The sequence below is a fragment of the Trichoplax adhaerens genome, genomic scaffold, assembly GCF_000150275.1.
Source record: "Trichoplax adhaerens TRIADscaffold_7 genomic scaffold, whole genome shotgun sequence".
NCBI lineage: Eukaryota > Metazoa > Placozoa > Uniplacotomia > Trichoplacea > Trichoplacidae > Trichoplax > Trichoplax adhaerens.
In genome coordinates, this window is record NW_002060949.1 from 3,547,538 (window position 1) to 3,573,957 (window position 26,420).

Genomic DNA, 26,420 nt, shown 5'->3' on the forward strand with positions numbered 1-26,420 from the left:
AATTGCTAAAATAATACTACAGTAGTGCATCACAAAATAACAATTATAATTAGTTTCCATGTAAAGGTAATTATCTAAGTCTATCTATCATACTATATTGCTATCTAGGCTATTTTGCTTTAATGCTTGCTATGCACACGTATTAATTATTCATCAAAGATTCATATTTTGCTGCTTACTTACGATACTCTCCACCTTTAATATATAGTTTTACAACTGTAACGCTTACTAATTCATTCTTTCATAAGTTATTAATTCATTTACTTCCAATTAATTAATTGTATCTGTGACATAATTACCCAAGTTGACTAGCCTAGATGGTATTACAGAAGATCTCATTAAATTAAATTTATATAAATATATATATCTCGCATCATATATTAGAAGGTAGATTGTTGTAATACTAATCACCTGCAGTAAGTAGAAGCAGGGTTCTTGTTTAATCATGGCCTCATGATTAAAGAAGTGGCTTATCTTGATACGTATTTATAATAGTTAACGTGCAAAAGCGTTATTCATAGCTATACATTGCCCCATCCCCTGCAAGAAACTCATGTTACTCATCATGTTACTTCATCATGATATGGATATATATATATATATTGTAACGAAGACAGCGATACTACTTTAATACATTAAATTTAAATCAGTTGTCATTTTCTAATATAACATTTATTCGCTTAACTATGTAGATTCATTTGAGCAGCTATTTAATTACGGTAATACGGTATTATTTAGATATGCGCTGTTCTATTACTACTACTAATTACTTCATTAAATATTAATTTATTGACGATAATTGGTATAAACTGTATGTATTCTACAGTTGCCTTTATCTACAATATATTTGATGTTATGATATAATTTATGCAATTTCATTGATACTTATAACCGGCCTTTACAACATCTTTTGACACTGAATATTAAGACAGAGAAAAATGTATTCCTTCTTGCCAATATGGTATAGGTTATAATTATAGGTTTTCTCTCAAACCGATGAGAAAGCTATACATCAAAGATGAAAATAACAATAAAATGGAAATCTTTAACGAAATTATGGTCGATTATTTGTATGTTTATGTGTAAAACTGCATCAATATAGTATAAAACCAATGTTTTAAATTTGTCTAGTTATCAACTGCTTAAGGTAGAGTAGAATAGTTTAATATTGTAAAATCCAAAGAGTTCGTGAATAATTGATAAGATTAATAGAAGCTCTATCTATAAACTCGTAAATACATACGAATGTTAAAATGTTTCAGTAAATTGTAACATACAATAACGTTAAATTACTGTCAGGTAGATTTCTAAATGATCATAACAAGAAATCATGACAGTATAATTGCTTGCATCCTTTCTATGATAGTCCATTTTCATATACGAGTATTCAGAGAAAATTATAACTTTCTGCAGTATTTTAAACCATTTAAAATAAGTATATAATCACTAATTGATAAATTGATTGGGAATTTCGATTTATTTATACTTAAAGTCTTCTTTGTGAGGCTAAAGCTTACTTATGTCTATAGGTACAATATTAAATACGATAGTTAAAACACGTAGTTGCACGTATTTGCTTTTAGTTTCATTCCCGCAGGAAAAAATGTTCGCCCTTAAGATGAACAACTCACTCGGAGTTGAGATGCCCAAACTGGAGGTGGAGCGGCATATCCAAGTCTTTCAGCATTTCTCTAAGAAGAATGATTGTACAGTAGTTGTTTGTTATTAAAATATTTCATTAAAAAATTACTAAATGACGTAAATAAACCTTTCTTAAGTAAGATGTTATTTTCAATCATAAGCCGTGAGAAAATTTTAATTCTACTCCGATAGGAAGTGCCAGAAATTGACTCGTTAGTTTATACATGATATATTACTCAATACTATAGTTTTCCCTACCTGCTTTGAAAATGGATTTAGTAGGGTATTCTGAAGGTTACGTACTTCAGAAAAATCCCCGATATTTGCTTTATTAATTGCTATTTGAGCCATGTAATTGCGCAATATATAGCGAGGGTTAACTTCTAAAAATGAAAACAACGCATATTTAACTCAAGATCGTGTCATATGCTTTCTCTTATTTAATTTACTTTCAACTGTATTCAGAGATAGTTCTATCAGTATATATGGATTCTAAATTAACCCTGCATTCTGAGTTGTCTATCTTGATCGTCATATAGTTTCCAGTTTGTAACATTTAGTCTCTCAAGATAATTTTGTATCCATTTCGGCCATTCATTATCTCTCATAACTTTTGATAGACTCCACGATTTTTGAATGTTTTCGGATTGAAAGCCATTGTTAATACTTTGTATATCAATTTCACTAAGTTCACGAAAGGTCATTGTAAAATCTGCTTTCTGATTTTTCATCATCTGTATCATAAATTAATTTTATTATTCTTGGTTACTATTACGTGTACCTTAATCAAAATTAAGAAATAGATTACCTTCAGCATTTGAGTGATTAGTTTGGTATCTTTTTTATTGCTACCTTTTAAACCTAATTTTTTTCTCATGATATGTAAATAATGACGACGATAAATCCTTTTGTAGTTGGATAGCTCCTTTTGCCCATCAACTTCGCTTATTAACGACGATAATGCGATTCGTAGTTTATCCAAGTTGAAATAAGCGACATTAGGTTGAAATCGAAAACGGTATCTACCATCATCATCAGATGTATTTGATATGAAATCGTCGTTATATTCATCCAGAAATCCAAACGGGCCATAGTCAATAGTTAAGGAAAGGATGCTAAAGTTATCTGTATTACATACGCCTACATACACGCATAAAGTGATAATCACTCATTACAGTTGGTCACTGATTAAGATTATAGTGCAATGACAAATCAGATGCATATTATAACGGTTCTGTTTTGATCTTAGTACTGAAAAATATAATTCAACACCATCAGTATTTATAATTTACCGTGAGTAAAACCAACAGATTGCCATTGAGCTATTAAAGAAGCAGTGGTATTGATTATTTCAGCATAAAATTTGATATATTTCCGATTGTCATCGCTTAAATGCGGATAATGAAGATTTATAATAACATCGACAAGTCTATTTAGTAAATGAAACTCTTGATTATAATGGAGTATTTCTATAGATCCAAATCGAAACCATGAAGGTGCAAGTCTGAGAACGATACCAGCTATAAGAAAAGATGGCATGTCACAGTTCAGCATTTATAGTCGAAGTGGCTCATCTTATCTTGATATGATTTAACTTTAATAGTATCTATTATATTAATTATTTATCTACCAGAAATATTTCAACTAAATTACGTTAACGGGCAATATGGAAATCTAATCATTGAATAAACGTACTTTACCTTTTTCGGCTCGCGGATGTCCATCATAAAATTGATCACGCCATATAGGTTCATCACTTGTGACAATACTGGCAGCTCTTGTCGTTGGGATACCTAAATGGTACATTGCTTCACTAACCAAATATTCTCGAATTGATGACCTTAATACAGCTCTACCATCTCCATCTCTGGGTTTGAAATTAAATTTAATTTATTATTATAAATACGAATATAATTATTTCATACGTATTTCTAATCAAAGTGACGTTGGATATTTAATTTTTTGCATTTGATTAAATTTACTCCTTTTTACCTCGAGTAAGGTGTTTTCCCCGACCCCTTTAGCTGCAGTGCCCATCTAATTCCTTCGCTAAATGAGGATTATTAGGCAATTGTTTAATTGTAATTGTGACTGTCACTGTGTTAAAGATGATGAATATGTTGTATTGATCGTTATATAGTACAAAGCTTATCAATAGAGTTATAGATTGTAAAACTTATTTATTTTCTAGTACAAGTTATACAAATTTAGATCTAAGAATCTGCGACAGCCGTATTATTTATTAGTATTAATTTCTTCGTATATACTCTGTAGCTGCTCGCAAATATAGATGGAAGGTATAAAGCGAGTTACTTTCACAATAAAGAGAGTTTGTTAATTTATCGTTTACGCGTTATGTTAGTGCATTCGCTATTCATGAACAGCTACTATACATATAAAAACAAAATAAATTATGTCATGGCATAATTGATGAGTAATATCTAATATACTAACTTGCTAATGTATTCGCCAAGCATCACAGCCCTTCCGTCGCCAAGTTGGCCAGCCCAATGACCAAACTATAAAAACAATTTGTAAAGATTTATTATGCATGGTGTTATTAAATTATTATGCTATTATCATCTAACCGTGGTAATATACAGTACATTTCTATATTTAGGTTAGATGAAATTAGATAAATAAATGTAGTAAAGTTAATTATCGATTGATAGGACACGATCTAGTATGAATTTCCGTGCCCAATACTGGAACAGGTATACCAGATACGAATATTTGCACAACCTGATGGCCGCCATATCGATGAGAAATTGGTGTTGAGCCATTTGGTAAAACTTGGCCAGCAAAGAAATCGAGAAAATATTTAGATTGGATTAGACTGTCACTATATTTTAAATCCAATGCATTTTCTAGGACTTCTTTTGATGCAGCTACCAACTTTGGTGGTTGACTTAAAGGAGTAGGATAGCATGTTGAGAATATTGCATTCTTGACTTGCCTGACGAAATTTCTTTTTTCAGCTTCTATTGGAAGATGATGATATAGAAGATTATGTTTAGAAAATTGCCAATTTCGCAATGTTTGGAGAGGTTTGTTGATGAAGCAAACGCTCGCATTTGGGGGGTTATTTGGTGTGCTAAAGTAAACGCTGTAACATTGATGATATTGCAATGGACAGTAGTGGATATGGATTGATAAGACAGTCATAGGCAGATAAATGAGTACTAAAAGGATGGTATTTGCCATGATTGGTTTATCTAGTACAAGAACCACTATTTAATAATACAGCATACGATCTTCACCACTGGATTGAACTCATGACCATGATATAACCCTTAAAATAAGGATGTTCGTCAAGTACGTTGCTGACGACACTTTAATGGATTCTAATGCCTTTTAATGTTGTACAGAACAGTCGCATGTGACAAAAGGGTCCTTCAACAGAGGTTAGATTATTATGATTTGAAGCGAATTCTTGCTAGCGTGGTGCTCGTAGGATAGTTATTGGAGTGATTCCAGTAGTCGTATGATTGATGATCCTTTGGTAATGATCAAAGTCTTTAAATTGTGTGGCTGTTTGACAAAGGAAGCTTTCTATAAGGCAGTTAGTTTACTATGATTTGAGATGAATGTTGGCCAATATTGTAAATTAGATTGGAAGTAATTTTCGCCATAGAAATTTGGTGCACGTAGTCATATGATGAATGATACTTTAGCAGCTATTTGACCAATAAGCCTCTACTGCTGTACACGCGGACAGACTCTTGCAAAATGTGCGTACTCGCATAGCCAGTTTACTGTGATTTGATATGGATTCCGACTAGTGTCGTAGACTGATAATTATAATCGAATTGATTTACTTGGTAGATAGTGCAATAAGCTTTCAAGTTCGTGAAGTTTAGCGATCTAGTCAGATTGGCAATTGCATGTTAGTATTTGCTCAAGATATCGAATAATGACTGGCAATGATGATGATTTGGTTTAAAAATGGAAGGCAATTCAAACGTCAATATCTCTTAATCCCTTCAAAGGGTGAATTTTTGTCCTTTTTTCATGGCAGCCATCAGTGTAGGATCTACTGTGGGTATGTCCAGTATATTTATGATATGCTTGGCAATGTAGCCGTGGTGAAATTAGATACTTTCAAGCGATTGTATTATAAGCTGATTGATGGATTTTATTCATTCATTCATTATCACTGCCAATATAGACGTGTTATCCCACATAACCATGGACAAGCGTCTGATCGGTTCATGAATTAAGCGAAAAATAAATGGAAACTCTTCCTTTCGAGTGATGCAGTGGAATCAAGGGGGGGGGGGAGACGATATTTTCAGCACCGTTGTCAGTAGAGATAGCAATCAGAGATTTTTTATGGGCTGTATCTAGTAGCAACCATAGTGGTAGCTGGCTACTAAAAGGAGATCAATCGTCGAGATTGTGAGTAGAGTTGTCTCTTTGAGGTTCAAGCTTGAGGTTTATGCAAGGCATTCAAGGGATGGAATTCGATTGTGGGCGCTATCGTAAAGACTTTACAAGCTGGATACTAGTAACGAGTCCTTTGCTTTGGCTAACTGATGCTATCGAACTCCAACCTTAATTTTAATTTGAAGGACTTGTTCTCAATTTCAACAGACTATGGACTTTACGGAGTACGGCGAGGAGCGAAACTGCTCGGTAGAATGTATAGTACAGTAGTATAGTAGACTTGTCGTCTATGACAGTACTGATTGTACTACTTCTGCACCTGTAGTAACATTTCTAACTTCTTTTTCGAACTTTTAGACAGCAAGAAAGAAATGACACTTCATTTTGCACAATAACCCTTGGCCAGAACGTCTTCTAGCTATTTAGTTTGCTGGTAGTATTCAAGTTGGAAATTAATGTTAGATCATTTATTCATATCAGCAAACATGACAGATACATTGGCTAACTTTTCATCTACCCATTCATACAATCTTTAATATAGCTATAGTGAATTCTAAAGGTACATCAAATAGTGGATAGATATATTTAAAAAGGAAAATAAACACCCTCAGGGTCTTTCGATGATTGCAAAGTGCTGGCATGAAACAACTTGGATACTATATTAACTAGGATAAACTACCCAACTCTCTAACAAGGATTGATGACTGCCTACACATAAACTGTCATTTCCTTCTTGCTATGATTCAGCTTCAAATAGGAGTAGTTCGTTATTCAAGTAGGCAAATTCAAGGGATGACAATTTATTTGCTTACCGCTAGCTGATATCCCTGAGTGGCCATCATTAAAACGTTAACAATTCTTCAAAGTCTACGCTGATAGACACGATAGAGTAGTGTTTAAATCAGCACAAACGCCATACAGTCAAAGGTAACTAACGCAAAACCCCATCAATATCAAAGGACAAACTATCACTTTGAGGACTGTCTTAGAGCGCTGATATAGTCAACCCCAAGAAGAAAAGAAAGCAAATCCGTCCATCCGAACGTATGCCACGCATGCGTAATCGATCAAGCTCGCTGCTGCAATGCACTCCCCTGGCGAGCCGAGCAAACAAGTTTTTGTTCGATTGAGAATGATTAAACGCCAGCATCGATCATAAGCTATTGGATCCAAGTCTAGGATAAAAAAACAATTTTCTACCGATCGATTACGACCCGAAAGGAAAAAATTTTATTCTTTGCATCCATCAGGAGTAGCACGATGGCGACATTAATCCAAATTTTTATGTACGGATGCTTGATATGTGGCTTAGTGACCGCAGCCATGACGGGGATTACCTTTTGGCTACAGGTGCACGAATTAACACTCTTGATCGTATTATGCATCGGATCAGCAATGGTAAGTCATCATTATCAATCCCATCTTTACCTTAGTACAGTAGATAGAATATCATCCATGGACTCTAATATTGATCCAACCCAGTCAATTTTCCTTCGATTGTATCGTTGTGCAAGCGATGATCTTTCCTTGATAAGGGAGGGATGATTTTGTATGGTTGCGCAGAAAGATCAACATTAATCAAGTTAGAATGATGACAGTAGAATTAGATAATATTATTATTATTATTATTATTTTTACCCCGGAAAAACGCTATCGCTCCCCCTCTTTCCGCCATTCGCTACGGGTAGGATCGCGCCTATTCTTGTCCAGAAGCATGCGATCTTTCCTCGTTGATAGGCTATCATGAAGAACGTTGATTGCGTATCCATTTCAGGATACTTTCAATTGTAGGAGTAAATAGACCGACTTGACGATGCAGTATAGACTGACTTACTGTATCCGTAGGCCAGTAGGTTGCTTTATCTATCAAAATTTCACCCCTTTTCCATCCTCGACTTGTCGTACTGTAGCATGATCAAACTCTACGCCGATTGATATCAACATATCGGATATGGAAAGTCCTTACTGATGGACAATCTATCCTCAACTCCTGGCTTCCCTTTTTTGTCGACACTTGTCAAAAATTCAATGATGAAATTAACGTTCTTTCGCGTGCAGTGGCACATCGATTGATTAGACAAATTTTTCAATCTCCTTAACGGCGATTACAATTGAGATTCCTGTAGCAATTATAGCAGCTACTGCTTTTACAATCATTCCCAACCCACTCTTTATTCCTTGTCTGATTCCATTGCATGCCATTGCAATAGACGAAGTAATCAACAACTTCTAATTGATTGTCATCACCATCAGGAGTAGATAGTTTACAGTGCTATTAATACAACTCAAGTTAAACTACTGTACTTTACTGTACAGTGTACAGTAGAGATCTTTTGAACGGTTTGAACAAGTCATCGCGCGAACTGATTGCTACAACATTAACCAATATTATTCCTCTCTTCCATTTCATCCTATTGCAATCTAGACCATGTTAGCCGCATACCAATGGACAAAAATCACAAAATAGCATGCATTGGATTCAATTTCAAGTTGGGATCGTATGATCCTCAAGTTGAAAATCAACTTCATCTCTTTTCAATGGTTCGGCTAACGTGTTGCATCAAATTTAAATACATCGTAAAATATCGCTTACTATCGGCTATTTTTTAGATAATACATTCTTACATTAGATACAGAGGTTGATAAAAAAATACTACAGTAGATAACTCATTGTATATTATCATCGAGCCATCATCTCATTATTCGCTGTAACTAAAAAAATAACGATTAGTTTAATTAATTAAATGCAACTACTGTATATGAATGTTTTCAGGGCATGTCTATTTCTTTTTTTGGTTTTATATCAGTCTACTGTATTATGAGAATCATCGTTCATCTGCTCTTCATGAATGAAGAATGAAAATGACATGTTGCTAACTTGATTTTAACATGGCGCCTACTTGTACCTAGACTGGCAAATTCACAGCTCAAGTTCTACTAATCAGTTTTACAATTCATCTTAAATAGAAGAAAAAAAAAATCAGTGAGTTGTTACTATCACGTTGGGTGCCGTTGTAAAAATATTCTTTGTTGTATTGAGAGCGCCCATGTTGAATGCATTATCACTATCCACATTCTCTTACTTTATTCTACTTTCTTTCGACAATTTCTCATAGCAATATTTCCATGCTATCATTAAGATCCTTCATTTTTTGAAGAATGACCTAAATCATATTCATCAATAGATCGTATGGATGCACCGATCTTTATCATTGATTATAATCCACAATGGATATATTCAGCACAGCATAAGCTTGCTTCATTTAATCATAATTTCATGCAGATTGATGTGGTAGAAGATTGACAATATTTATGTCGAAATACGTAGTGTCTAGTGATCAAGCATTTCGTGGGCAATGGTTCGCCCATAACCCAAGTTTAATAGCTATCGTCAACGACATTAGCTTTAACAAGATCGATCTTTGAAGGTGGCTCGATGACGCCTTTTGTGTTGAATGAGTTATTACAAATGGAATTTTTCCTAATCATGGTCTTGATTATTGAAAGGAATAACTTTTAGTTTCATTTTTTACTGCTAGTATCGACAGTGATTAAAAAAATTAATCCTACCGAAAAATGGAAAAGTGGTAGGAAAATCGGCATATCCCTTTGATCAATTAATGATTGCTATCGTTTGAATCCCAAATTTATATTGCATATTAAGGTGAAAAAATGACGTCTAGCGTTTGTATAGTTAAACAAAGAAAATCATTCATCTAAACAGTCGTTATGATGGCAATTTTTTTTTTTCTCATGACGAGAATCAAATTGTATATTCCTCTAAATCGATTTTTATGACATTGTAGCTTGTAGCTACAGTATCTTGCTCAATGGACATGCGATGGAGCTAGCATAGATTGATAATAGAGTCTCCGTAGAGTTCTTTAACTCATCATTATTCTGCTGGTGAAGAAAGGGAAACAACAACAAGTTTAAACAAATAGAAAAATATGTTTAGTCATCAGCTATCAAGTTATGATAATTAATTAATATACAGTGTAATCCATTATCGTCCAAATTGCAAATTGTGTTACATTGAGTAGAGAGGAACAAATTAAACAATACTGTAATCAGCAATTAGCATCTATAAATTGTATCCGGGCTATTCCAGACATATTCTCCACAGCAGTAGTCATGGCCCATTCGTTGCATGTCTTCTAGGCGGCCATAGCTATAGGGCTACAGTGGAGGGGCTTTAATCAAAGAAGAGTGAAAAAAAAGTGGTTAACAGTAATGTATTACCTCGTTGTCATGGGAGATTATTTTATCCATTTCGTTTTGTACCCTTATTAGAAAGACATGGTCCAGTGAGTACCGGAGTAAGAAGTATTTGGTTGAAATAGTCCAATGATAGAAATATTGGCTAGAGCATAAAATCTGTCTAGTCCATGATATAACACACGGCCACGGTTAATTAATTAAACTTACTGAAAAAAAATGGCCTTTGAAAAGGCATTTTTTTTCTTTCATGGACGGAGGGATAAAAAAGATTTCCAATATGATATGAATTTTTATTGTTTCAAATCTGCACAGGGGAAATTAAGCTAGAAAAGACAATTATTTGCACCTTTCGGTGATGTTATGTTTTACTTTGCATGAGTTAACTTGAATACTAGGCTTTTTATCCAATCTAGAATGATGATAATTTACTGTTTAAACCATGTTCATCATAGATTTTTCTCACCATCATGAAAAAGATACTATAATACAATAAGACGATCCTCTACAGATTTTATCCCATTGATTTCCATTACATGATATATTGACAATTATCCACAGGATGACCTAGTGAGGAGCTGGTAATTAATTAATCTACATTACGCCATTGAATGCATACATACAATAACGTATAAAATCATCACAAATAGAGATTGAAAACACTACTATAATTACAATCATTCCCAAGTAGCTGGCTTAAAGAAATGGACTAAATCAATGAACCACAATATTAAGTTGGAACATTGTCAAAGTGGTTCATGAAATATTATTGTCTTGCTTACCATTTTTTGTAATAGTGCCAAGAATGAATAAAAATTCAATTCTCTACATAATTAAAATAATTAAAACTAATATCAGAGCTGACTCTGTTTTTTTATCGATTATTTCTTTTGTGCAATAACATCGAAATTGACATGTTGACTAGTATTGGATAGACATTAATCCTGCCATTGAAGTAATAGACTATATTATTCCTACTATTTTTTTGCATAACTATGTTGAAGGCTTGAACCATGGACGAGCTCACACTCCGGTTGATCCCATTGCTTGAATCGTATTTGAGTCGTTTACCTAATGGAAACTTTTTCGCAGCATCTTGTAATATTACATTTATGATATCAAGAGATGTCAATTTATAACTCAGCCCTGAAAATATAGTCTATTAGTTATTTTTAAAAGATATTGACTAGAACGAAATGAGTTTGAGCATTTTATAATTGAAAGAAATATATTCTATCAATGTTGAAGTTGTTCTATGTTTAACATTCTTGTTGAATTTAGCAATTGTTATGAATTTCATTAGTGCCTACTTACCAATCGCTTTTAATGAATAACACGCTAATCCATTCTACCTTTTATTTCAATCTAGATCATTTTATCATCCTTTTTGAGTCCTTTTATTATCAAGTTACTTAAACATAGGGCTGGATACCTAGCGGTAAGCCGATCCTAACATTACTGTAGCAAAGTACTCAGATATTGTCCAAATACGTAACATGATTAATTTAATTTAATATTATTAAATTGGATTACTTTTGCTTGATGCTTACTAGAACTATTACAGTTTATTATAGTTAACACCATAATTACGATAGAGCAACATGGTAAGGTATCAATGAGCGTTACTAGAGTATTTTTTTGCTTATTTCTTGCGGCTAACTAGTATATAATGAAGAAATATTACTAGATATTCATCATTCGTCATGATAGAATCGCGATCAAGCATTTACAAAGATTTACCGTACTGTATAATCAACACCTTTATGCTATATTTTGTTTCTACATTTGTTAAGAGTTAAATCGTGTCTTCTGATGGAACACGGAACAATTATCTACAATTACATGATTCATCTTCTTCCTGTTTGTACATAAATAATTCTATTATTTATGTATCATAAGATTTAAAATCAATTTCTAGATGCAGTATTAATAATATAACTTTGATGACGATGTACTACATTCTATTTCGCCTAGCTTAGCTTAAATAGCCCACTCAAGTGCAACTTCAATATTTAGATTGGAATACTATCTTATCCTAAAATTTAGATATAGCTGCCTATTTAGTTCCACTGTCACTGACGTAAATTAACAGATCTAGTCAATGATATATTGTAGTGGACGTATTATTTTTACATCATGTAGTCATCTGTCAATGTAGTCATATACGGTAGTCAATGCATTTATACTCGTATTCGCATTAAATTTATTTCTTACTATTATTAACTTCAAGTGAGTTATTTGATGAGTTGTGAACAAGCTACGTCACCGCCATCGATGCTAACATTTATTTCTTACAGTGAATAACGTCAAGTGAATTATAAGATGTAGTTTGTTCACAAACTGTATAAGAAGTGCTAGGCACACACAGCTCTACTATATATACATTTTACATATATGTAAGAATATATTTACGTAAAATGCCCGATATTCTCTGAATATTGTAAAGGTATTGTAAATAATTTTGGTGAATTGGTAATCGCTAACATATTCACGCTGTATTTCTAGGTTGCAGCTAGATTGGCCTTTCCAATACTAACTATTGCGGCTATCATAACAACGTTGGTTTTTGAATCTCTTAGCCTCTTTTCGCCATGGCGTTCACCCAGAAATATTATATCAGTCGTGTATTTGGTGTTTGCAGTCATAGCTGCTGCTTTACATTTCCGACTAGCTTATTCCATGTTTGGAAAAGGCTTTGATACGGAAACGGTATAATAATATCTCGAATAATTATTTTAATGTAATATTTATCACTAGCTGTAGTAGTAATAGCTGTAGATAATGTCGATATTGCTTAGATAAATTTAGTATGATAAACTATATAGCAATACTAAATGTACAAATCTCTTAAAACACTAAGTATATAGTTTTGGCTGCTCTTAATTTCAATAAGTGAATAACATATAAATTACGGTAGTTGATGAATTACGATTAGAAAACTTTTAATTATTATTTCTTTATAGCCACATAATTTGATTTTGATACGAAAAGTCTTTATAATTACAGTATGTATTATAATATTAAAAGTAAAAGATGAGCTGGAACGTCTATAGTACACTAGTTAGATCATTTTCTTGTTGTATTGTCATTAACACGGTCGATAAGAATATTTTTTCTTCGTACATATACGTAAATTTCTAACGTAATTAATCTTAAAATTTACTCGTTATAGTACGCAATTGATAAAGAAGAATCGGATAAAATTGATAACGTTATACTAAGACGTCAATATCAAGCAAATGTTGGCCACCCTGAGTACATTGTTACATATGGACAGAATGATAGCGAAAGTGGCTATATACCAAATCAGGAAGGCATCGATTCTAATCTTGTCATTCATCTAGGAGATGCTATTTATCGATATGAACGTAATGCAAGTAAAGAAACTATGAGCCTTGGCTCTTTGTCTAACGCAAACGTAGAGGATCGACGAAGCTACGTTAGTGGACCAATGGTAGCATATTCCAATAGTAGTCTCAACTTAATAGGTTCACAAAGCCGGCCAAATGTTAAAAATAAGATTCAATCTGTAAGTAATACTAGCTTGCGTACAGCTGATAGTTTGGCTAGTTCACAATCATCCTTTTTTGGCCGATCAAATGGAGCTGTTACTGAAGCAGTAGTGGTATGCGAGTACAACGGGCTTCAGAAAAATGCGACTTCGAATAGTATTGACAGATCTGATCAAAGGAAAGCTCAGTCAAGTGGAGAAGCAGCTACTGCAAACAAAAATAAAAGACAATCTAGTAAACTCAACAATCAACGTGAAAATATACCAAAGAACAATACTAATAATGAAGGTGTGCGTGTTATTTCTAATAAAGTGCAAAATCAAGAAAGAAATACCGCGGTAAGCGAGGTAGCGACTTCTAATTATGCTGTATGCCATTCCAGAGGCAGTCTGAATGCATTGGGCAGCAAAGATAGCTTAGTAGACCAAGTCGAAAAACAGCGCACATCGAGCCGTGATGGTACATTAGAATTTCAAGGTGTACGGAAAGCCAATAGTAAGAGTAGCTTAGTGGATCAGTGGCGATCAGGTAATAGCAGTGAAAGCTTGCATTCCACTAAGAGGCGTGCTAGTCGTGATAGCAATGCTAGCAACCACCTCGTCACTAGCGACGGTGTTGGTTATAATCAGGGACAAGCAATTACAAATACGCTGTCGACAAACGATCAAGCAGCTATTTATGAACCTTTAATGAGTACTCCCATAAGTGACAATAGTAACGTACCGTTGAGCGAATACCCTGATCATAATATGAAGAAATTTAGTGACTTTATAAACCAGGGAAAGTATAATACTCAACCGAGCTCAACTAACAATCCCAGTAGCTCCAATCAACCAGAAATAACTCAGCCTGTGAATGTAGTAGCTTCAACTTCAAAACCAGTCGAAAGTGTTATTAATGCTCAGCACAGAGACAAAAATGAACGACCACTTTCTGCTGACGTTGTTAACTTAAGACATGATGCAAAGCAAAAGCAAGGAAATGTTGTAATTGCACCTAGTATTGGTGTTGGCCAGCAACCCCGAGCATCCGATACTTATTCAGTGGTATCAAATGCGAGCTTAGAGATGCCTTGGCTAGGAAACGGAGGTGGTCAACGCGACAGCATTTATTGCAATCCTGATACTGCAACATTACGTAATGCTAGAGATAGATTTAAATTAGCCGATAGATTGTATAATGATTTGAAAAAGATGCACAAAATTGAAGAAGATGCAGTTATTGCGGTTATCAAAGAGTACAAAGATATTATCCCTGTGTTAGGCGAAAAACATCAAAATCTCCGTGGCAAGGTCTATTGTAGAATCGCAAGGGTCTACTACAACTATTTAAAGAAAGAAGAAATCGCTGGTAAATATGCGCAGAACTCGTTGCAGTTGGCACCTGAGAATAGTCAATCTGAAGTATGGTATAAAGAAGCCCAAGATATTCTACGTAAAGTTAAGCGTAAGGAAGAATGGCAAGACAGCATTAAAAGGAACCGATTAAGTAAATTAAGCGATACCGCCGATACGAAGTATTATTATACGTCATAGTTATTGGGTATTAATGGCCATATTTATATAAGATATGAAAGGAAGGCATTGAGGGTGGAAAGACTGTACTGTATAATATCAGGTCATTTTCTTCTATATCTAACTGTAAGAGTTATTGTTTAAACTAGTCATGGATTGACTGAGTGATTTTATTGAATTCACTGTAATAAAGATTTTAGAGAACATAGGCTGTAATTTTGTGAATAATTGATCCAATCTGTAACTATGGCTAAGGAAATGAGAGATTTTATTCTATTACAACTGTTATTGTGTAATATGTGATATTAGTACTTGCGCGTATGTAGTGTTGCTATTATTCCAGGTCGTAAGATATCCAGATTCTTGACTGATGGTGAAATTTCAACTTATCGGTCATTGAAGTATGTGCATTTTTGGCGTATATTTATGCAATGAGCCAGTAGAAGCCATGTTAATATATAAAATGTATATCTATACATGTAAAAATAATATATATGTATGCGTTTGTTACTTAGATGATTGAAGGTCAATTGATCTCATCGCCATTATCACTCATTTCAATATTATTAATGTGTATTTTTGTTACAAACATCCTAAGATTATCACCTTTACAGTCTGGATTGACTACTCACTTCTGTTTATTATAATTGAGCGATTGTAAAATTGTTGTGATTATGTAGATCACAAATATACGATTCTACAAGGAAATAACTGTACACTTTTATCTAACCTGTCATAATTCATTTAGATATTCGGTTGGGAAACAGTATTTATCTGATATAAACGTCGTGCCTTGCAGTTTTTATTTACTGCATTTCGATGTTACTTTTTTATTGAGGAATTTTGTTTGAGTAAGAAAAGAGTTGTTTTTTCAGATTAAATCATGATTGTTGATACTTATTCTTCAACATTTCATTTAGATCGAATAAAATCAACGAAATACCACGCAATAGTTGTCGTTTTATGGATTAATATGATGTTATGGATAGTAATATACAATCTTTGTATATTGTCAAATCTACAGTACATCGAGTGCAGCTTATATGATGTTAGCATACAGTAAAGTATGTTCATATGAACATTTTTTAAAATCAAAATTACTTGAGATAAATGATTGGCGATAGCTTTACCAACGATTAACAAAGGCCATGGTTAAGTTTTTTTCACAATGGCTTTTTTTATTAACCTAAAGAGTCCAAAATTAGAACATTTATGACGACAATAAATTATATTTATAGCACTCATTATCATATAATTAGTACCATTATAACTTCATCTAGTGCAAAATACGACATTTAATGTTGAATATTTATTTAGTCAAGCGTTTACTATGCCAATCTTCATTTTCAGTAGTTACATAAAATCAATTTCGTTAAGTGCAAAAATATAACATCCGCTGCTCAATTATTTTAATCTAGCATTTTATATTTACTAATCTTTATTTATTTATGTGCGCGTAGGATTAATTTTATGCTATGCAAAGTACAATATTTGCTAATCTTTATTTATTTATGTGCGCGTAGAATTAATTTTATTCTATGCAACGTACAATATCTACTGTTCAATAGTTTTTAGTCTATCGCTTTTATTTTTACCAATCTTCATTTATTTATATCGAAGCAATTTCATAATGTGCAGAATACAATATCCACCATTCAATGGTTTTAGTGTAGTATTTTATTTTATCAACTTCATATATGTACAGCCAAGCAATTTTATGATGTGCATAATACAACATCCGCTGTTTTGTTATTTTAATCTAGCGTTTTACTTTACTAATCTTCATTAATTTATACGTATACGCGTATGTTATAATTCTATTTGCAGCGAGAAAAAATGAAAGCTATTACAGAAACTTAACACTACGAGTCTACTGCCAGGTATGTCCTCCCCTACATCGACCGACATTGAGGACGCTAAATATTGACGGCTTCCTATCGTTAGGAGGAACGGTCACCAATACTTATTGGATAATCTAAAAGCAAGCACTTATTTATTGAAAAAAACATGGAAAAAGTCATCGATAAATTGATACTAAGACATTCCTAGCAAGAAGCCATGTTATGGCTGTTAAGCTTCCGTATTAGCGTGGAATGAACTAATTACTTTTTATAACGTGTAAAATGTAATGTAATATCCACTGTTGCAACAGTTTTAGTCTAGCGTTTTTTATTTTTTATCGATCTTCATTTATTTATTTATATCGAAGCAATTTTATGACGTCAAAATGCTATATCCACCCTACAACAGTTTAGCGTTTTATTTTATCAACTTCATTTATTGATATCGAAGCAATTTTATGATGTGCAAACTCAATATCCACCCTTTAACAGTTTTAGTCTAGCGTTTTTATTTTGACCAACTTCATTTATTGACATCGAAGCAATTTTATGATATACAAAACTTAATATCTACTGTTGAACAGTTTTAGTCTAGCGTTTTTATTTTGACCAATTTCAAATATTGATATTGAGGCAATTTTATGATGTGCAAACTCAATATCCACCCTTCAACAGTTTTAGTCTAGCGTTTTTATTTTGACCAACTTCATTTATTGATATCGAAGCAATTTTATGATATGCAAAACTTAATATCTACCGTTGATCAGTTTTAGTCTAGCGTTTTTATTTTGACCAACTTCATTTATTGATATTGAAGCAATTTTATGACGTGTAAAATTTAATATCTACCGTTGAACAGTTTTAGTCTAGCGTTTTTATTTTGACCAATTTCAAATATTGATATTGAAGCAATTTTATGATGTGCAAACTCAATATCCAACCTTCAACAGTTTTAGTCTAGCGTTTTTATTTTGACCAACTTCATTTATTGATATCGAAGCAATTTTATTGATATGCAAAACTTAATATCTACCGTTGATCAGTTTTAGTCTAGCGTTTTTATTTTGACCAATTTCAAATATTGATATTGAAGCAATTTTATGATGTGTAAAATTTAATATCCACCATTGAACAGTTTTAGTCTAGCGTTTTATTTTGACCAACTTCATTTATTGACAGCGAAGCAATTTTATGATGTGTAGAATTTGACCTCCACTACTTGATTAGTTTTTAGACTAGCGTAGCAATCTTCATTTGTTTTTATACAAGTGCACAGTACATTATCTAATACGATCATGGCTTGAACTTCTATTTGCAATACTTTCGTTTTGTGTCTTGGGTACTTTATATTTACATTCTATCATTGACGTTGATGGAAATTTCCTACACTATTTCCCCACAATTTTGCCTACGGTATACTGTATATGTCACGGTACACTAGCCTGCTTGGCGTTCCTCATATTGTCTATAGTTCTGTGTGTCAACGTATAGCCAAAGACGGTGTTGAGTTACATCATTCTACAATAACAGTCTATCCCACTTCAATAGACTCGACTTATGCAAGTTGCTCAACAGATCCGCCATATTTGCGCCATGTAGAAGTCGATTAAAAGAGGAAACTATCTTGGATTTGCGATTTAGTAGCCATTATTTCATCGGTAGAAGGCAATCATCTTGGAAATTATTGATCTATTGTCACAAAATTCATTCCTAACCATCGAGACTACGTTATATCAAAAATTTCAACGAGGGTGGATGAGGGCGTTGTCTTTGTCAGGACTCTTCATTTCTAGCCAGTGTTGGAACATCCATACGACGATTGAATTGATCGTGGCTTACTTTCATTGCTTACACCCATATGGAAGGCAAATGGAATGAATCAACTCCGATGCAATCGATTCTTTGCAAGTTTCAATCCATTAATCAACAATTTGAACGAATGAAATGCAATGACAAAACAAAAATAGACGATTATATCCTTATTGTTGATGGCTTGAAGAGTATTATCGATCTTCTAGAAAACCCTCAAGACGATCGCCAAAAGAGTAGTCTAAAAGCCCAAACTTGTAGTAGGATCGGTAGTATCTATTATCATCTAATCCAAAATAGCGGTAAAGCCAAGATTTACTTCGATATGTGCATAGAATTGGGTGCTCAAAGTGCTTGGTTTGAAAGTTGGTACGTAGAAGCAGTGCAATTATCCCAAAAAATTCAATCCGATGCTCAACGAAATCGATCAGATTGGCAAACATTCGAAAATAATTTACCCAAACAGACTACTTCGGGTGTAAATAGTCACAATCAGTCGGATTGGAAAGCATTCGAGAAAGATTTACCTCGTCACGATACTGCCAGTGTAAATAGTCACAATCCAATGGATGATGGAAGCGATCAGAGTCAAACTCCAACAACGGCTGAAATTAAATTATCATCTATTATCAAGAAATTACAGGCTGCAGACAAGCAATTAGATAAATTACGAAGCAATAGCAATTACCAAACTGACCAGGTCTTGATTTTAATTGATACGTATAAGCAAATTCTACCTATAGCTATGGACGACGAAATCCATGATAGCAGTGTAATCGCTAAAACAAACAGTAGGATTGGACTATTATTTTATCAATTCTTGAAAAAACCAGAAAAAGCCAAAGTCTATTTCACACGTTGTAAAATCGTTCATCAGGCCAACAATGATGGTAATAGCAATGAAGAGGATTGGTACCAAGAAGCCAATACTATGTTAAATTTAATTCAACAAGAAGATCATCCTAAACCTACTGAGGGTACGCAAAACCAATCTTCTTGTAAGAGTAATCTTCATCAATCTATTCAAGGTCAACGTCCGACTAATGACAGCTCTCCATGGCGCCAACATTTTCCTGACTCGTTTGAAAATGATAAAACTAATGGCAGCTATTCTACTTTTATGGATCATGTTAGTCATGATACTAAAACTGTTTTTACTGACGAAGATTTATTCTCATCATGTAATGGCGACGATAGTCCAATTGAAGTAATGCTAGATTCGACCAATAAAGAATACAATTGTATAATTAAAAGTATGAATCATAACAATAATACTACTACTTTAAAATTAATTCAGACATATCAACAACTTATTCCTCGTTTCCATCCTTCACAATATCAAATTGTTGCTGAGATACAATCTAAGTTAGGAAATATTTACTACAAAATCATTCGAAATTTAAATAAAGCGAGAGAATTTTACGTTAAATGTATTCAATTAATGGACACGCATAGTAATAAGGATGAAAATTCAGCAAGCGATTGGCTAATTGCAGCTCGTCAGTCACTCGATCAAATCAATAAATTGAAGGCAGCTAGTGACCGTTGCAATGTAAATGCTTTTCAATATGACAATTCGATGTCAAATGACTTTGGTCAAAGCACCAGTGGTAGTAATAATCAGTGGTCATTTAATTCTGGTTATACGATATTTGACTCTTATTGGACGCCTCAAAACGTCTTTATAGCGAAATTAAAACTTGATGTAGCAGAAGAGAAATTAAAACGTTCGCTTCATTCCAATAGCACCAATTCTGATTTACTCACACAATTGAAGAAAACCTTTCAAGAAATTATTCAAAGTGCTATCTTTAATGAAGAAAACTTAAAAGCAAGAGCATATTATAATATTGCCCTAATGCAATATCATTTAGATGTTGACAAAAATGCGGCAAGAACGGGCTTAGAAGCATGTATTAGAGAGGCGGGCAGTAGTTGTACAACTGAGCAGTGGTATCAAGATGCACACCAACTATTAAAAACAATAATACGAGGAGATAATACTGCATCTACTTCGAGTAAGCAATCAACCACAACTGAAAGAACAGATATTGATCCTTCATCTTTTTCGTACGACAATCATATTAGATTACAAATTGCTAAGCAAAGGTTTCATACTTCTGATCAAAAATTAAATACTCTCCAAGAAGCTAACGACAGCTGCGATCGAGATTTTGAAGCGTTAATTTTAATTGATTCATATAAAGAGATTATTTTCTTATTAAATAAAAATCATTTAGATCTAATAGCTCAAGCTAACTGTAGAATTGGGAAAATCTATTATTACATTGTCCGAAATAACGATAAAGCTATACATTACTGTCAACACTGTATTGATATGGCATCAAAGGAGTCGCGACTAGAGAGCTGGTGTAGAGCGGCATTTGATATTATTCAGAAAATCTCAAAAGAAACGGAAGAAAATATTAATAAGCAAGAAGAAGATAATTTTGACATCAATACTGAGCTTATTCAGGAAGAAGAGAATCTACGACAATCTTGTAACAGCATCGAGAAGCTTTTACGTTTCATTTACCAAAAGTATCCACTGCCTCAATACAGAGAGAAAAGCTATCAGTTACCGAAAGTTATTACCATCTCTCAGGAAAAGCGATTGTTGAATAAGGCTCTAGTACATTATCATCCAGATCGCAATTCTAGGCGCGAATACGGTTTAAGATGGTATAAACGGTGCGAAATGATAACAAGATGTATTAATGAATGTAAGAAGAAAGCTGCTATCGCTAATTGGGCTACGTTTGAGAATGTATGAAGGTGTGTTATATGAATGTTATTATATTATAGCAAACGCGGAATTGAATGCTAACGATAGAGAATTAGGAGTACTAAACCCCAAGAAGAAGATGAACCTTATGAAATAAAGTTTATTACTACCGTTAGTTGTAATCATACGCATACAGTGGAATGGATTACGTAAAACATGTCTGTAGGATAGACCTATGTAGTGCAAAGGTGCTATTTTTACAATATCTGTTAAATTAAAAGTATTTCAGTTATTATTGATAAAGAAATAATTTTATTAAGTATGTCTAGATGTAGGATAATTATTGTTACATCCATGTGTGATTTTACAGAATCTGAAGTAAGCTGTTACCGTTATATCATTTTGACTTTTAAAAATTAATTTACGATTACTATAAATACTGCAGTCTTGACTGATATTCGCAATAAAAAGACGAATAATGAATTAAAAATTACTATTAGTTCTAATCAATTTAACAACTGATAATTTTTTCATTTAAAAAGAAATTGTTTATTTTTATGATAGTAAGAAGTTAAGCTATCTAAAGTAAAATGCGTGCCAATGTTATATTCGCATTAAGTTCATCTATAATTAATACCATAGTTTTGTAAGAGATGTTGATCTCGACAGTTTATCGGCTTATCAGCATTATAGCTTCATCAGCTAATATCATTATGGAAATAATATGATGATATCTCGTAAAACTGCTTGGATTATGAAATTTAATAAAAAGAAAGTTATTCATCTTACAAATTTTATATGAACTTTACACCCTTCGAATTTATGAAAGGTTCTATCTTGGCATTTCAATATGTATTGTATAGCATTAACTAAATTTGCAATCGCCTGAGTCGATAATACCCTAGCTCAAGCTTTGCAAAGAAATGAGTACAAACGTACGTTTTATATTGGAGACTCATTGCATTTGCTAGTACAAGTATAATAGCTTATTAATGATGGTATTGGTAAAAAAACTCTACGATCGTTTGCTTACAAGAGCTGTTAATTTATTTATAGAATCCAAAATACTGTATGTGAGGTTTATGAATGTACTGTTGTTCTTGAAGGTAAGAAAGTTATCAAACTGGAGAAGTAACAAAAATTATCTCGACACCTGATATAGCATAGGTCAAGTACCATATTCCTGTTTATATTCTTAGTATACTACGGTAGTCTATTATGGCGGCGAGCAGCTTCAATAAGTAGCTTGTATGCAGTCAGATAGAGAGGAAGTCTCCTCAATCTAAATCTTTCCCAACTATGCATCTGTACCATGAGTTTGGTGTAGATCAAGAGCTTTTACTCGCGATAGCGTGGTGTACAGTATGTATGCCAATATAGTGATTTCGCACTACCCGAATCATTTACTTAGAAGCTCATGGAGTATAATCGTATTTGGTCAGTATAGTCAAAAGTTGCAGGTAAAAGCTAGAATCAATCGACCAAAATTTTGGAGAAAGGATACAATCTATGATAGAACTATTAAGTAGCAGAGTGGATCGAGTATTCGACGATCAACTTGAGTCTACTGATGTTGCAATATATCAGTATCTACGATTTGGACTGTACATCGCACATACGACCATCTACGTTACTTATTCATAAACTACTAGAAAGAATTTTTCCATAATTTCCTTCTAAAGATGTATAACTTATAATCATTAGGGATAATTATTAATATAGTATCTATAAATAGCAGTTAATAGCAAGTTTAAGTGGTGCCTAATCAGCTTAATCGAGTCGTTTTCTTTCGCTAGAATATTTTACAATGATTTGTATAGATCATCCACTGATGTTCATGCTCATACACTCATAATTGCATTAGCCAATGGTAGTCAGCCAAAATCTAGTTAACAGTCTTCAACCCACGTGATCTAGGAATCAAGCATGCGTCATCGATGCAACTGAGATCGGTTTCCATGGTTAATATCAAATGACTTCCCAATATTTATACTTTTAAAGTAATAGCCAGCTATAGTAATAGTAAGTGGAAGGTTCGAATAGAGAGATGATTTCCATGGTCTTGAGAATATAATTTTATCCTAGTTTTTAATAGGAATAAACTGGAAGGACTGTTTGGTTACAATCTATGCTACAAGGATTGTTTATAACTAAATATTGGTTCCATCATTAAGGTATCAAGATGCCGGAAAACTCAGATAACCAGAGGAAAAAGTGGTTACGAATTAAGATAATAAGTATGGGCGATCCTCAAGTCGGTAAAGTAAGTCGAAATCGTTTCAACAGTTATAGTATCTCTTAAACTTGTATTGAAAGCGATCGTTACGAATACTATTATCGATCTGTGAGTAGAGCTATAGTGGAATTTAATATTGAGTTGCTAAAGGTAGCTAGAAGGACATCATGCGATAACTTTAGTTAGACAGTTATATAATAATAAGAATGTAGTACTATAGAATACTGTTAAGAATCCTGTAGTATAAATTGCATAATGTAGCATTTACTGTAGGTACTAGTAGCCTCAAAGTGACGATAAGCTTACATGTTGATACTTGCTAAGTTACAATTGGATAAGTACAGTAGCAGTATTGCATTTAACTATAACATATTCGCATTTACTTCAGTTTTCTCCAATATAGGTAGCACAATAGGTAGATTCAAATTTGAATTCATAATATAAGCTAATCATAACGCAATCAAGATCGTCACAAACACTAATCTACCTTATTTATTTTTGAGTCATATTATTTTAGCAGTCAAAGAGTCTTATTTATTTATTCATTTCTATTTCAATGCTACTCCTTTAACTAGAGCTGTATCATTAAACGATATTGTGAGAAACGTTTTGTATCGAAATACATGGCTACTATTGGTATTGACTATGGTGTAACGAAGTAAGCTCTAGCTGGCTCTAAAACTCTCTTCTAGAATACTTATTTTAACTTTATTTTTGATTTTAATTGCTCATTCTTTCCTGCTATTGATGGATTATAAATTAGATTCCAATTTTTCTGAGTTTATATTCGTAGAATAAAGCATAGAAACTTGTAATTAAATTAATATTTTAACTGCATTAATTACAATACTGGATTGATCACATTTCTAGTTGTTGTCTATCGATAAAATGAAGTTTTTGCTCATACAGATACATATGTAATACGTACTTTGGATATAGGGTAACCATTTAAATTTTATCATATTAGTTATATTTTTTTGTAAAGAAAGAATACTTTAAATGAATATATCGCTATGGCTTTCTTTATCGTTATTAGTTTAAGATTATCAATCATTCATGCAACTGACATTTATTAGGATGAACATTAAAGATAAAAGAGTTAAAGTCAATATCTTTGATATGTCCGGTGATCCGATTTATTATGAGGTACAGCAATACAAATTTTCTTATAACTTTCTTACTTGAGGTACAAGTGCATCGTAAATCAACTATACATGTAGCTCGAATTAATAATCAATATAATTATACTTTCTGCAACAGATTCGTAATGAATTTTATAAAGATTCTCAAGGTGCTTTACTAGTTTATGACGTTTGTAAACAATCAAGTTTTGAATCATTAAAAAAGTGGATTGAAGAAATGAAAAAAGAGATTGATAACCCTGATAGCGTCAACAAGATGGTCATCGTTGTTTGCGGCAATAAGGTTAGTCTGGTAGTTTTCTGTAGTACCTGCAAACACGATTTGCTACCATGCTTTGTTAATGTCCTTATCTTCCATTTTTAAACTAGAACAAATTAATTATAAATGGATTGAGTTATTACAAAGGTTGATACTTATCATTTGTATGCAATCCTATAGACTGATCTAGGTGGTAGACGTGTTATTAGTGAATCGGACGGTCGCCTTTGGGCAGATAGTTATGGCTATTATTATTTTGAAACTTCTGCCAATAATGACACCGGCATTCATGAAGCTTTTGAGGTTCATTAATACGTGTATTAAGCAACAGTGTATTTTAAAAAATATTCTCACTTATGTGTTAATTGCTTTATATTGCGTACATAATAGACGTTAGTTCAATCTGTTGTCACTACAGTGACGACCGGTAGTAGACCTACATCTGGAAGCTCATTAAATTATTCTCGAGAACAAGCTGAGTTAGTTACAAAGATTAAAGCATCTCGAGATAATTATGAAAGACTAGGTGTCCAACCAGGGGCAAACAAGTTAGTATCTTATTATAATTAACGAAAAATTAAATTAATAGCAGAAAGTAAACGTTGAATCCGATTGTTTAATCCTGTCTTGAATTGGTAACAGAGCTATTTAGCTATAAGTTAATTAGTTAATTTCAAAACAAAGCATAGAATTTTTAAGACCATTTTAATTGCTTTAGGGACGAAATTAATAAAGCATATCGAAAGCTAGCCGTTCAGTTACATCCAGACAAGAATACAGCGCCTGGAAGCGATGAAGCATTCAAAGCGGTTGTCGGAGCAAGAGCTGCTCTTCTAGGCACACGATAAATATTTCTATATTCTGTATAATAGTTATTTTCATGATCAATAGTAAATAATGAAATTATAGTACATCTCTATGGCATTTTAGTTAATGGCATACGAGTAAATTTAATGTATACCTTTTAAGCAGTTAGATGCCAATATGTTATGAAATGATATCCTATGATATCTTATCGCCTGATTATTATAATTTAAAACTAGGACTAATTTCAAGTATTTCGCTTTAAATATATACGATTCGAAAATAATTGAATATTTGCTAATTAACATATCAACAATAATGTACAGCATAAAA

General features: G+C 33.0%; 4 protein-coding genes across 4 annotated transcripts; 3 read left to right on the top strand and 1 right to left on the bottom strand.

Moving 5' to 3' along the window:
- Positions 1 to 734: 734 nt before the first annotated feature.
- Positions 735 to 4,845, bottom strand: TRIADDRAFT_58177 (uncharacterized protein; the record flags this gene model as incomplete). The annotated part of the gene is made up of 10 exons (XM_002114369.1): positions 735 to 836; positions 1,632 to 1,691; positions 1,900 to 2,024; positions 2,144 to 2,375; positions 2,450 to 2,781; positions 2,934 to 3,161; positions 3,342 to 3,508; positions 3,634 to 3,690; positions 4,096 to 4,160; positions 4,384 to 4,845. 10 exons carry the CDS (start codon positions 4,843 to 4,845, stop codon positions 735 to 737), a joined length of 1,830 nt encoding a protein of 609 aa, XP_002114405.1.
- Positions 4,846 to 11,846: 7,001 nt separating this feature from the next.
- TRIADDRAFT_58178 (uncharacterized protein) lies at positions 11,847 to 15,292 on the top strand (the record flags this gene model as incomplete). The annotated part of the gene is made up of 3 exons (XM_002114041.1): positions 11,847 to 11,849; positions 12,751 to 12,954; positions 13,418 to 15,292. 3 exons carry the CDS (start codon positions 11,847 to 11,849, stop codon positions 15,290 to 15,292), a joined length of 2,082 nt encoding a protein of 693 aa, XP_002114077.1.
- A 3,678-nt stretch (positions 15,293 to 18,970) lies between these two features.
- Positions 18,971 to 21,694, top strand: TRIADDRAFT_58179 (uncharacterized protein; the record flags this gene model as incomplete). Its single annotated transcript, XM_002114042.1, has 2 exons — positions 18,971 to 19,898; positions 19,950 to 21,694. The coding sequence occupies 2 exons, from the start codon at positions 18,971 to 18,973 to the stop codon at positions 21,692 to 21,694; spliced, it is 2,673 nt and encodes an 890-aa protein (XP_002114078.1).
- Positions 21,695 to 23,828: 2,134 nt separating this feature from the next.
- Positions 23,829 to 26,131, top strand: TRIADDRAFT_27662 (uncharacterized protein; the record flags this gene model as incomplete). The annotated part of the gene is made up of 7 exons (XM_002114043.1): positions 23,829 to 23,909; positions 24,458 to 24,540; positions 24,959 to 25,028; positions 25,143 to 25,307; positions 25,464 to 25,586; positions 25,674 to 25,831; positions 26,002 to 26,131. The coding sequence occupies 7 exons, from the start codon at positions 23,829 to 23,831 to the stop codon at positions 26,129 to 26,131; spliced, it is 810 nt and encodes a 269-aa protein (XP_002114079.1).
- Between the last annotated feature and the right edge of the window lie 289 nt (positions 26,132 to 26,420).